Source organism: Prunus dulcis, chromosome 4 (genome assembly GCF_902201215.1).
Source record: "Prunus dulcis chromosome 4, ALMONDv2, whole genome shotgun sequence".
NCBI classification, from domain to species: domain Eukaryota; kingdom Viridiplantae; phylum Streptophyta; class Magnoliopsida; order Rosales; family Rosaceae; genus Prunus; species Prunus dulcis.
Window position 1 is genome coordinate 17614345 of NC_047653.1, and position 13821 is coordinate 17628165.

The 13821-nt window shown below is 35.3% G+C and overlaps 1 protein-coding gene across 6 annotated transcripts; it reads right to left on the reverse strand.

Moving 5' to 3' along the window:
- LOC117624104 (NAD(H) kinase 1) lies at positions 1-11714 on the reverse strand. Of its 6 annotated transcripts, none has more exons than XM_034355239.1 (12): positions 11407-11714; positions 10227-10380; positions 10014-10133; positions 6248-6385; positions 5162-5337; positions 4331-4444; positions 4061-4155; positions 3280-3386; positions 2335-2408; positions 2141-2219; positions 1674-1981; positions 1-646 (listed from the first exon to the last, which is right to left on the reverse strand). In XM_034355239.1, the coding sequence occupies exons 1-12, from the start codon at positions 11419-11421 to the stop codon at positions 338-340; spliced, it is 1689 nt and encodes a 562-aa protein (XP_034211130.1). In that variant the 5' UTR covers positions 11422-11714; the 3' UTR covers positions 1-337. The 6 variants fall into 6 exon arrangements, with proteins under 6 accessions (XP_034211130.1, XP_034211129.1, XP_034211128.1 ...); XM_034355238.1 differs by having other exon boundaries at positions 3283-3386; positions 11395-11714; XM_034355237.1 differs by having other exon boundaries at positions 11395-11714.
- Between the last annotated feature and the right edge of the window lie 2107 nt (positions 11715-13821).

The window sequence follows — 13821 nt, forward strand, 5'->3', positions numbered from 1 at the left end:
TTTATAATGAAATGCGATTTCTAAATTTTTTGCATATATTCGATCAGTAATTATGATCCAGTTTACAAGTTCCTAACACGAAAGCAATATCATTGATCTTTCGACATCCATTTAACAAGTGCTCTGCTTCAAGCCTTGACCTTATTGGAGGAGGAGAAAACATATAATCTCCTCGTTTGAGGGGAAATACATAATTACAGGAATTTTAAAGTTTCTTTTCACTTTCTACGGCCACCCACCTCCCCCCTTTTTTTCCCCTCTTAAAAACGCATGTTATATTTAGATTCTAACGAGATCTGCCAACTAGAGAACTAATATACAAATGAAAAACTACGCACTATGCATCCCGAGGGCCATCAAAAGACTGAGTCTTTCGAAGATTCCAGTGGAGGCCGTCATGAATGCTGTTCAGGAAGTCACTAGTAGAATCAATTTGACAGGCAGTTGGGACAGGCCAAGGTGCCATGCTGCACACAAGTGCATCACCAGCTGCCAACCGTTTCCTATCCTTGCCATCAAACGACGCCCATGCATGGCTCCTGCTGTTGAAAGGTACTTGTACTCGCAGCGTCACATGCTCAGGCAATATCAGAGGCCGAAATGATAGGGAATGTGGACAAATAGGTGTAAACAGAATTCCAGGAACCTGAAATTATAAAGACCAAATCATAATAACAATTTTATAGTTGCAAAACATGAAACAGCTACAGGTAATAACAGTTTTAATAGATTTATTTCTTTTTCTTATTTAGGATAAGATCAACCAGAGTACCTTTTTGTGAGATTATTTTGAATATCCTAGGAACAAGATTGTCAGATTCATTGCAAGTTCCTCCTTCAAGATGTTAATTTTCTGATCTCTTTTAAACATATTTTGATATCACCAGTATACACAGTTATTTAGTCTAAGGTTTAGTAATTTTGAAATAATTAATTCATACAAAGAAATATATATATATATATATATATATATATATACAGAGAGCTTCCATTGAGGGACACCTTTGTAGGGCCCACTCCGTATTGTATTTCACTAATCCAAACCTTCTATGGTTTAGATAATCAGTCAAAGATCATCTCTGTTTTTATACTAGTCATCTACTTTGTACTTCACATCTGTTTTGTGTTTGTTTCAGAGTAAAATTGAACGTATTAGCAAAAACACAAATATACTTTCCAAGACTCCACGCAAACACGGGACAGTCCAAGTGTGAATAGAGCAAGTAAGTTACATTACAAAGTTGGTAATGTCCGTAAGGGTAAAAAAGAACACTGGCAAATGGTTTTCGGAGGTGAAGGTGGCCTTGATTGTATAGGATTCAAATTCACGATGCTCCTATATAAAAATGATTATTTTTCTATGAACTTAAGGTTTTCTTTACTGTTTTAATACACTTTCTTCTTCTTAGGCATAACATTAAAGCAGTAGTATAAAATTAAAACAAAATTTTGAAAAATAAAAAATAAAAAATTGCTCCAGGTAGCTCTGTATCAGAGTTGCCTAAGTGGGGTCTCCAGCACAGGCAATAACGTCAAGATTATTAGAACCAGATGTTAGTCAACTTATCTATCAATGCACCAAGCAAGAGGCACTATACAGTACTTTAATACCATATAATATCTCATGTAGCTGTGAACAGCAGGCACTAATAGATTATAGTATAAAAACAAACCTGGGGATGAACCATTGATCCTCCGGCCGCTAATGAATAGGCAGTACTGCCAGATGTTGTTGATAATATTAGCCCATCTCCTTGGACACATGTGACAAAAGAATTGTCACAATAGCATTCCAAATTTGTAAGGTATGATGATATCCCACGGTCAATTGTAACCTCATTTAATACAAGTATTGGTCCTTCAGTTTCATACTCATTTTTGGCTGCTTCTCTAATAACATGGCACTGCAAGCGGTGTCGCAATGTGATACTAATGGGACCTTTTAAAATTGAATCAAGATATTCTTGGTAACGTTCACTGTCTGAAGCATGTTAAAGATCACGTCTGAATGAGACACAGGAACAGTAACAAGTTACCAATAATAAGATATCCTATAAAAGACGTCAAAATATAGAACGTTTCTTGTGTTTTTTATTTTATTTTTGAAGTTACTCTTTTAAAACAAATGATAAGAGGATACGAAAAGGGGTCATAAATCCCAGAGACCCTAAAGAAAACGGCACAACAGGAGGAACTGGTCCTTTGAACATAGATGCTGCCTGCAAATTAAAAGTAAATCATAGAATCACTTCATATTCCCTCAACCCAAATACTTTAATGTACTAAAACAATCTGAGGTAATGCAAATTAAAGCTTAAAAGTAGTAGGACATACCCAGAGGACAGTTCCATCTCCACCAAGAGTTACCACAAGGTCAACTTTTGTGTGCAGGAGCATTATTTCGGTCTCTGTCAAGCAAAAAAATGAAATGCTAAACAGTAAATAGCAAAATCATGAGCATAATTATCAAGCAAGTAAATCATTATATAAATCATAGCTATTTATTAAATAACAAGTCACAACAACTTGAGATTATTGACTATGCAAACAATTTTACACATAAGCCCATGGTCAGAAATTAAAGGGAAGAAAATATGCATGCATAAATCATTTCACTTGATTTGTGGCCGGATCTTGTACAAAATCAATAGTCGATCGCAAAACAAACAGACATTGGTGCAGTTACGGATACATAACTCTGACCAACATGAAAAAATCAATTAGAGACACAAAAACGAGTGGGATTCTTTTGAGTCCAATAGGATGACTTCCAAGCACCCTAGATGGCTATTCTGTAAAACTTTAATGACTTTTTCTCCCACACCAGTTTCATTCTTGGTAATAGTGAAAGGACTAGACTTTGGGAAGAGGTGGTGGAGTAATGTTCCTTTCATGCTCTGCTTTCCTAGACTTTATTGTTTCCCTAATGCGAAGGTTCTTTCATCCACGATCTTGTAGTTTCTTCCTTGACATGCGTTGTATTGTTATCTTTAGCATTGTTATGTTAGCTTAGGATAGACGACTGGTCTTTTCCTTACTTTGTACTCTCTCTTTACTATCAATACAGCATTTGTTTCTTATTTAGCCGAAAAAAATGACAATGAAAAAAGTACATATATAAGAATCTGCACATAGCAAAAAATGTATGTCAAAGATTTTACAAGGATCTTTTGTAAAAAGCATCATGGAAAGCAAGTCTCGGAATTTGTTTCATGTATTCTAAAACAGAAGTCACGTCCAATACATAATAGAAAAGAAGCAATCTTTTGTGGTTCTTACCACCTTTCCATGTATGAACGAAGTTGTAGTAAGATGACTCTGTTAGAAGTTCAGCTCTCACGCGCGGTTCCACATAAATATCTAACTTTTTCTGCTCTCTCAACCATCTGGAAATAGAAAATAAATACTGAGGAAAGGAATAACATTTGCGAACATCCACTATAAAGTTACAGAGGCATGGAAAAATGCAAAGGTTAGGCACCCTATAAGGTCCTTAACTGAATTTTGGCATGAGGGACTTAACAAGAATGAGAGTCACTTTCAGAAAGTAGATACATATTGTGTCAGGCCCTTTCTTTCATGTGTGACGGGTATTTTAAATAACTATATGAGAGACAAATGCAAATAAATTCATATTTGTATACTTTTCTTCAGTGGAAATCCTTCTCATACAAAATCTACTTTTTACCCAGCCTACCTTAATGTCACACATAACTGTTACCCCTCCCCCCTTGCTCAGCAGCATCAGTTTTCCTTTTGATAAGAAAAAAGCTTGTATTGAAAGGAAAGATGAAGTACAAGGAAAAGCAACGTCTTTTTCTTTTTACTACAGAAAGCAAAATCATTTTGAAAGACATGACCTAGCCATTAAAAAGCACAGAGCAACCAATTTTAGTAATTGCAATAATGAAACAATGTGGTATATAAGATATATCTATAAGGCATTTCTTGAACCATATGATGTCTTGAGGTACCAGAGCTTGATAGGAAAAGCAGCTCATGCAGAAACATAAAATCTGCTTTGAGAAGTGATAAACTAAGGATTTCTTAAAATCCATACCTGACCATCTCTGCACACAGAATTCGAACAGAAGTTGAATTTGGTTTGGTCAATATAATCACAGTTTGTGGCTGAGATTCCCACTTCAAAGAAATCTGAAACAAAAATGAGTTTTTAAATAGACAAGATGGGACCCACCAGTAAACTGAACCCAACAGTTAGGCAAACAGAAATATGCAAACCTTTGTCAAAAACAATAATAGCATCTACCCCAATGATACAAAAGTAGTGGGAAAACAAAAGTAACATGCATAGACAGGATAGGTATACTTGTTTACTGCTGCGCTCTGCAGTTGTAATGTTTCCTCTTTCAAAAGAGACAATGTCATGCTTGTGCTGGTCACTTTGGTCACCTTTGCAACACCATGAAAGTTTAAATGACGCCTGTCGCAGGAAACATGGATGTCATGATATAATCTGGGAATTCAATGCACTAATAATGTTCCAACAGGTTAACATGAACAATCCATTACGACAGATAAAGAGAATTGCATGCATGGTAATAGCAGTAGAAGTGGTGATATATATATATATATATATATATTTATCCAAAATTTTATGGTAACCAAGAACATCTTGCCAAGACAATCTTTTACATCAGGTTAAAAAACCCTGTGTAAGGCTTAAGTTTTGACCATACGCCAAAATTGTTATTTAGGCTAATAATCAAAGGCTAAATTCCGTTCACAACAAAATGGTAATAACAATAAACAATATATGAGGTCATGGGGTCACTACATTGTGTTCGTAACGAAATGGTAATATACAATACAAGAAGTGATGGGTTACTATCTGTTGGACTGTATAGAGATGTATAGTTGACTAATTAGTTTGGGAAAGCTTTTGTTTAGCTGTAATTTGCTATAATTACTGGGATTACTTTACTTTTCTTGCAAATTTCCTTTTCTTGTGATTCTGTAGCTTAAATACGCCATGGGGAGAAGAATGATGATCAGAAAATTATTTTTCCAACCTAGACTTTCTGCACTATCCAAATGTGGTGACACTTTAAACAGAAATTAGAATATATACAATGAATCAAAGTATACAGAACAAGCCAGAGATTAGCTGGACAGAAGGGGAAGAACAAGAAAGGGGTACCTTTCTGGCAAATTTATTGGGGACCACCTTGGAAGCAGAATCACGGTCACCATCCCGAAGAACTTCATGGGAGCATATCCCATTACTCCCACAACACTGTTCAGATTGCTCATTTGATCGGCTGGCCAAGTTCTTTGTCCTCTCATCATCACCGTTATTCTCTCTATGTGATTGCTCTATAACATAAGCCAGAAAATCCCTTCTATTAAGGTATGAATAAAATTATAAAAAGACAAAAAAACTGAGCGCGATGTCACTTACGGGAATGACCACACAACTCAAAGTATCAAGCACAAAAGGACAAAACTCAAGTTATAACCGTGATAGCTTTGCATTGAAAACCAAGAGAGAGAGAGAGAGACGAGACAACTCATACAATAATCAGGGGAAACCTCCACATCAAGCACCAACTTGGACATCTAAACTTTAATCATGAAGGAGGAGAAAATACAATCAATTACCAATAACTAAATACTTTTTACCAAAAGAATGATGTTCCTAAGCACGACGAAACCACAAATGCATTCCCAATATATAAGCCAAATCATTATGAACTCGACACCCCTTCCCAAAACAATTTTGATTCATCCTATTATGGGCGGTGAGATTATTAAAAGGGAAAACATCTGAAATGAGAAGGAATGTAGTACAGTTGAAGGCTGTCAAAAAAAATTCAATCACATTATCTTGTAGTAAGAAAAAACTAATTGGCACGTATATACCATTGGAAAAGTTTACATTAATAAAGATTCATTATTTTTTTTTCCAACCCCTAATAGCTTAGCAGAAATTACTCTGGGACAGTTATTATAAATTCCTTTGCTGCATAACTGGCCTTCAACTGGTCATTGTAGCACCTTCAACTTAAATTTACAACTCCTTAGTTTGCAGTCAGTAATTTTCTTAAATAACCTTAAACAACATTCTCCTGTTTTGGCATTTCAAGGAAAGCCGTAACTTTTTTCTTTTATTTTTTGTATTCACCCCAAAAAGAGTATAACGGAGAATTTCTTCTGTAAAAAATGTGCAGATTTCTTTTGTGTTAGTATCGGAGTGACTTTATTTTGTATAAGACAAAGCAAGTACCTTCAGAAATTTTCCTGTCCCGTTCCTTGCAATTTTCCAAGCAGAAAAGGCATGGAAGCATAAATCTTATCATTCCCATTGCATTACATAGAGAACTCTGAGTCCACCAACTTTCGAGCTTTTCATAAAAGTTGTAGCCTGATAGTGGAATACCCACAATCTGATGATAATGAGTCCAAATTTGATTAGAAAGACGAGCAACACCAAGCCATTGATCTAAGTTTTTACCATATCCAGAGGTAACAACAAGCCAACTCAAAACTATGGCCAATAAAATCGTCAACAACAAGAAGCATCCCGACCGTCCCTTTTTCTTTTTATAAGAAGAGTCTTTCTATCAAGATTAATAAATAGAAATGCAAAAACAAGAAATGGAGAACCCGTCCAGAAATTAAGAGAATATATATATATATATATATAGTTTTGTTAAAATTGCATAATGCAAACGTATAATTTAAAGGACCCCCTCTAAGACAAGATCTATTCTTAGACCTTACAAAAGCTGCCTATAGAACAAACATGGGAAAAGATGTTCAACGACAAAATGGATTAATATGACCCAATTGGACCAGGTGTATACAGTGGCAGAGCCAACAACCCTGGCCAAAGGTGGCCTCTTACATGTTTGAAATACTTTATAAGCATGTATATTTAAGATATTTTTCTGGCGACACAAGAAAAGTTTTGATGTTCTTAGTTTTTCTCTCTTATATTTGTTTATAGCATATATCTAATGTATTTCTAGCCATTCCTTTCTAGTACAATTTTCTGGTCCATCAGTCATCCTCACATAGAACCGACCATTATTTCAACATTCCATTCACATAAATTGTGTTTAGAGAAAGTAATTAAATAGAATATAGATATGTAAATATATGAATCAAATAGAACTAAATTACAAATGAAATAAAAGTATTATTTTGTTCAAAACATAATGACATTTATTGTGCATATATGTAGTTTTGTTGGTATGAATGTATGTACACCTAAGGTGCCCCTAAAGCTTAAGGATTTGGTTTGCTTGATGGATGACAAGAAAAAACCAATACTGATGCTCGAAGAAAACCATATGAAGCACTCAACCCCATAGATGCAACTTGGTTTAGGAAAAATGAGATCCATTAACCATCCAGTTATCTATAGCGCCGTCTCACTCTTCAAAATTTGAAACCACATCTCATTTGCATATTTTGAGAGCATAAAAACCCCTTTAACATTTAAAGATAAGTTCTTCCATGAGACCACAAGATGGGGATGGAAAAAGACAATTTAGTCTGGGAGAGTTTCTCCTTTTTTCTTTTGTTTCAATACTGACTTTAGTCTTGAACTTTCTAAGAAAAATCCAGGTCGATGGAAAAGAAGAAACACAAGTCCACCACTGGAATTTTTTCTCATTAAGGGGGTCGTATTTCACTAAGAAATATTTCAGTTACCTTTTTCACTGAGGAGAGCCACTCTAATTTCTGGTACTTTTCTTGTTGTTACATTGGAAAGGATCGAGCCTTGACCTATCCTAACCCTAACCGCATTCTCCCTCCCTTCCCCACCACATGAACTAATCCCAAGGGATTAAAATACTAGCGTGGAATCTCTAGTACTTTTCTTTGAAGTCTAATTTGAGTCCATGAAATTTGTTTAGAAACATGAAAAGGAGAACCAAAGAAAATTCCGATACCTTTTGATCAGGACTTTCTAAAAGATATAAGAGTAAGGCCCTATTACATGTCAAATTAGGTCACTAGTTAACACCATATTATTAGACAATGAAAAAAGAACAAATTCATCATAATATGGTGTGGACTTTCTAAAAGATAGAGAGGTTTTTACATAAAAAAATTCATCATAATAACATGTTAGATTTCATTCAAGCAACATAAAGGTTAGAGTGATAACGGAATAACTTAGGAACAAATGATTTCTAAAATGAATCCTTAACATAGGACAATGCAAGGTAAAATATAAATGGCAGCAATTTTTCCCACTTGAACTACTAGAGAAAAGAAGAAGAAGAAGATTTAAGCCTGCTGCGATTCCAAAGTATATAGAAATGCAGGATGACATGCAGAAAGCAAACAAAGAGTTAATAAAGAGAGGATGCAAGGCTCCAAGCCTTCAATGTTCAACCATATTCTTCCATTCTAGTCTTGCAAGAGTGAGCCTCATTTGGAGGCTTTTGAAAGAACTCCAAAAAGACTTTTAATAACTCCATGAAAGATCAAAATACTACAGAAAAACCTTTTGAAAAGAAAAGACCAAAAGAATCTTACAAAATGTAAACGAAATTGAAGACTCAAACACATAAAATCTTCATCACTCTTTCCATTAACATATAGATTGATCTGATGACCTTTTTTTTTTTTGGTAAGTGAATAATATATAACCAAAACAGAGGCAAAAGCCTAATACAAACAACCACGAGGAGCCTCATGGGAACAAAGAAACAACCAACTGAGCAAAAAACTCAGAAAGGAAAGAACAACAACCCAACCAAGGGGCAACACCTAACTATCACCAGTAAGAGGTATGTTCCAGTTGTGAGCAACTGTCAAGTTAGCTTGCACAGGTTTATAGGAGAGGGAACACAACTTTCACTGGATAGTTGAAATAATATTTTTGAGGACCATAGAAGGGGTAGACTGTGTATGCTTGAAAATCCTGTTATTACGCTCCATCCGTATACTATACACTGTGACTGCCAAGGAGACCTTTTTCTTACTAACTCTCAGGCTACCATTAAATTTCTCTTTGGACCAAAAAGGATTTACTCTCAAAGTTTGCCCACTCGGCTTAGTCTTGAGTATCCAAAGTGCATCACCCCATTTGGTATCTTTCATCAATGAGAAGAGAAATTAAGGATATTTTCTATACAAAATAAGAGGCATGCTTTTACACTGTTTCTTAAGTATATAGGATACCTACAAGACTAAACACACGCGCACACATGTATCCTATTATTATAGAGAGACCACTTTGTCAACCACTTTTGCCAAAGTGCCACATTATACCCCTACTTACATTAGAAAAAAGAAAGAAAGGAAAAAAAAAAAAACCTAATAAAATAAGGGTAAAACAGTAATTAGCAAACATTTTAAACAAAAAAGAACACAAATCTCTCCAGAATTTAAGAGGAAAAGAAAACTTCTCCCTCTACTCTCTCTTTCTTTAACTCCTCACACACGGTGTGTGTGTGGCCCTTCTAGTATAAATTGAAGGAACAATGCCAAGGAAGCAATTCCAAATTTCACTAGATGGACTTCAGATTGTGACCTTTTACACTAATGGTTATTAATTAAACAACATCTACACCAGATGCAGACATTGATAAGAACATAGGATATAGCGAGCAATGGAAAGGCATACAAGAAGCTAAAAGTCAAATTAAATGGTTGATTAAGTGACGTACAATGAAGACCAACAACATAGTGCTAAGAAGGATTTATTTTGCATAAATAAATTGGTTCAAAATATGAAAAAATGTCAAAAGGAAAAATGAAGCTGCAAAGGGAGCAATGGAAGAAGTATACAGATAACATGGCTCGACACTTTTTTAGATGAATTCAAGTACTTGTTTAAGGCTTCTAATTGCCCTAGAAATAACATCAGAAAATATCTGAAAAACTATGTTATACATCATCAGAAAGTACATTATCAAACACATAAAGAACAAATTGGAAAAAAAGAAGATATATATATATATATATATATATATGAAAGAACAAACCCAGCATGTGACAATTAATGAATGTTGTTGAATCATTCAAAAAACCTTTATGTTCCAAATGGAGATTGCGGGCCCTCTCCAGTTCATATTTACGCTTCCATTCAGCTGCCTCAGCTTGCGCAGAAGCCTTTCCTTCAGCAGCCCGTCTCAGGGCCTTTGCAACAGCTAGAGAAAGTTAAATGTAATATAAGCAATGCATCTAATGATAAATAGTTTCACTGACTTTAGAAAGCACTCGAGAATAGAACATGACCATACTTCTCATAGCGTCTGAGAACTCTATGAGGTGGTCATCTGTGCTCTGTACAGGAGATTGTTGCAGAAGTTCCTGCACTGCTTTCTCTGAACTTAAGAGAGAAAGTGAATTGAGAAAACCATTCTCTGGCTGTGAGCATGATACACTTGCATCACCCTGTCCACAGAAGCACATCAGATAACAAGCGCAGCTTGGTATAAGACGAGATATCTTGTCAACAATATATAGTTAGCATGGTTATTAGTTGCATGAAGCAGAGGTAAGTAGGGTTCAATAAAATCATAGAAGAACAAGAGCACATCAGTTGATAAATTGAGTTCAGTGGAAATATGTCCTAGTTTCCAGGCCATGAAGAAATAACTAATACATCAGCATAAAGTCATGAAACAATGCAGAAGAATCATGTTACCACTACTTCAGAACAAGAAGCAGCTATGACTATAAGTAATCCCATTTGGGAAAGGGTACAATTAAATTTTAATATCTATTTACATTATTTCAAGAGTTGCATAATTGGAAAACTAAATTATTAGGCTTTCTCATTCGCATGTATCATCTTTAAGTTGTGTCCTCATCAGCACATTGGTTACTTGATACACTCAAATCTAGTTTCTTCAGATTTCAGTTTACCTATATAACCAACCCATGGGCTTGGCACAGGTAGAATGGAGGTCGAGTGTGGTGGGATTGGGATAGGTTATTGATCCAAATCTTGCCAATTGAGAAAAATTAAGAAAAAAAAACACTTATCAATCAGTTTACTTCAAAGACTGGATTGATCCAAAGTCCAGATAACAATGGCCAATATATTCAGTTAAAAAATGTCTTCATTTTAAGGGGGATCACCAATAATCAAGCAAAATTAGGCACAATAACAGATTATCCAACAAAATTCAGAATTACATATGAGCTTAAAATTTTCTCTCTCATCAAAAAGCCAAAGTTCTTCCACATTAGTTCCACCTAGAAATGCTACATGAACCCACAATGGCACTACAAGTCAAAGCTCAAAATTTCCACAACATTTCCCAGAGCTAATTACCAAAACAAAAAGGAAGAAGAAACATAATTGAAGTCCACAAAATTCAAGAAAAACCTTCCAAGTGAATAATGATTAATTAGAGTGTAATTGAGAGAGAGAGAGAGAGAGCGAGGGAGAGAGGTGATTACAGCAGAATTGACCTTGCTGGGAGCCATAGCTGAGCTGAAAGAGATAATTGAGTTGAGAAAAAGGAAGGGATCCCTCTTTTCTTCTTCTCCTTCTCCTTCTACAAGAACCAAGAGAAGTTGGCGTGAGAGAATTCTATTCCATCTTTGGGTTTTCAACAGAGAGAGGTTCCTTCCCTTTATAGTGAAAAAAACAAAAAACAAAAACCCGCAAAGAAAAACAAAGAGAATCAGAGATTGACCACCTCTCTCCTCTTCTATTCTCTCCTCTCAGCCCCAAAAGCACAACGCACAACCCAGACAAAGAACCCACCTACCGTCTGGAGAGAGAGTGGGATTCAGGCGTAGGCCCCACATACAACGCGTGGCGAGTCAAAGCTTGGTGTAGGAAATAAAGTAATAAACTTTACATCTCCTTTCCACCTTCCACGACACAAGGGCCATTACCATAACTTACTCAACCAACCACGAGAATTTATGAAAAATAGCTAAAATTTTATCTTTAATTTCAAAAATGTCAGTTTTTATAAAATATTTTAAATATAACAAAAAATTCACTTAAATAGACACAAATGTTCTTAAATTTAAAACCCGTATAAACCTAAAAAATAAACCTTATTAAATAAAACTTTGGAATATTTATAACCCACGTTTGTACACAAGAACAGAAATTGAAATATATCATCTTATTTATTGATATTTTAATCAATTTAAATTTAGTCTCAATCCAAGCATCACCAAACATCGGTTTAGTGTTATTCAACTTAAGCCAATTCAAGCCAAGACAATTTCTGAGAATAGTTCATGCCAAGACAATCTTCTGTAACAAATGAGGCTGAAAAGACCAACTTGGCAAATGACTGAAAGACTTGTTGCCGGATAAATAGGATGATATATTTCAACTTATGTTCTTGTGTACAAACGCGGGTTAAAAATATTCCAAAGTTTTATTTAATAAGGTTTATTTTTTAGGTTTGTACAAGTTTTAAATTTGAGGGCATTTGTGTTTATTTAAGTGAATTTTTTACTATATTTAAAATATTTTACAAAAAATAACATTTTTGAAATTAAAAATCAAATTTTGACTGTTTTTTATAAATTCTCTACTCCCAGCAAGCAGGACATCACACAGGTGTGGATGTGGTGGTAAGTAAGGACGGCCCGGATGGTCCAACTTATGGATTTGACGTAAGCATAGGCGTGGCAAGGCAATTTATATTTTTCTTTATGGGGTGTGGTCTTCCATTATGGGCGATTTTTAAATTTTTATTTTTTATGGAAATAATTGAGAACAACAATATTATACTGTTACAAAATTTCTTGATGCTTTCTAATACGTTTTGAGTGAGGTTCATGCCAATTTCCTATCATTTGGTGATGTGTTACTTTGATTGTAATTCAGCTCTGTCCTTTTTTTCTTACGTAACACAAATCTGTTGACTAATTCTTTACAAAAATCAAAGGAATGCATCACATTACTTTCTAATGCTAAATATTATATCATACACATGTGACACATGAAGTATGATGGATGTTACTATGGAATCATTGACCTGAATAATTTTCAGCCTTCATTAATAATAAAATAAAGAGTTAAAAACATTTATGGTCACTGGGATTAGCCTCAAAAACAGTTTTGGCCACTACAATTTCAATTTTCTCAATTTCATCATCATGAACGTGTTCCCCTCCACGAATAAGTCGTTTTCGATGAATGGAAAAACAACATCTATCAACAGCAACAATGGCGGTGGCCTCAATAGGGGAAGAAGCTCATCCAATGCACGCAATTTTGCCCATACACACACGCAACATGTGGATTCAAACTAATGGAATTGAGGGATATGACTTTGTTGAGGCCCAAAAAATCTAAGGTTGGACCCAAATATATTTCTAGTTCGGGAGAAAACTCAACTTGGGTACGCAAGAGTTCGTCATATGAGCTTGCACACTTGCCACACCAAGCAAATATGCAACATGTCACTCAGAAAGATCGTAACAAGCTTGTAAAATGTACTGGTTCTATGAACCCATGCTCATTATCCCGTCAAACACCATTTTGGCCCAGCTGTAGCCCTTACAAAAAGGCAAAGCACAAACACTCCAAAAAACACACCACGCCAAGCGAAAAATCCTTATTTTTGCACCAAGCCACACTACAAGCTTAAGTGGGCCCAAGCGGGTTGTAATATAAATGATTACGAATATTCATGAGGCCTATTGATGGTCCAAGAAGTGGAAGTTTTAGACTGCTTAGAAGCACCAAAACTCAAACCCACTCCTTGAGTCCAAACATATGAGTAAACATGAGAGAGAAAGGCAGTTATCTAGTGAGAACCTTATGTGAGAACACCGTTGAATAATCCAACGACTCCGTGAAAAGCAATTATAAATGAAACAGTTGTACTAGGTTGTACTAGGATGAGTCCC

What these genes read in the sequence shown, in the direction of transcription:
- LOC117624104 (XM_034355237.1), bottom strand. Translation starts at nt 11,421, where the DNA reads ATGGCTCCCAGCAAGGTCAATTCTGCT. An exon ending in GGACAGGAAAATTTCTGAAG is followed by an intron (nt 5,338 to 6,247) that starts GTACTTGCTTTG and finishes CTTATGTTATAG; the next exon opens with AGCAATCACATAGAGAGAAT. An exon ending in CGTTCATACATGGAAAGGTG is followed by an intron (nt 2,409 to 3,279) that starts GTAAGAACCACA and finishes TTTGCTTGACAG; the next exon opens with AGACCGAAATAATGCTCCTG.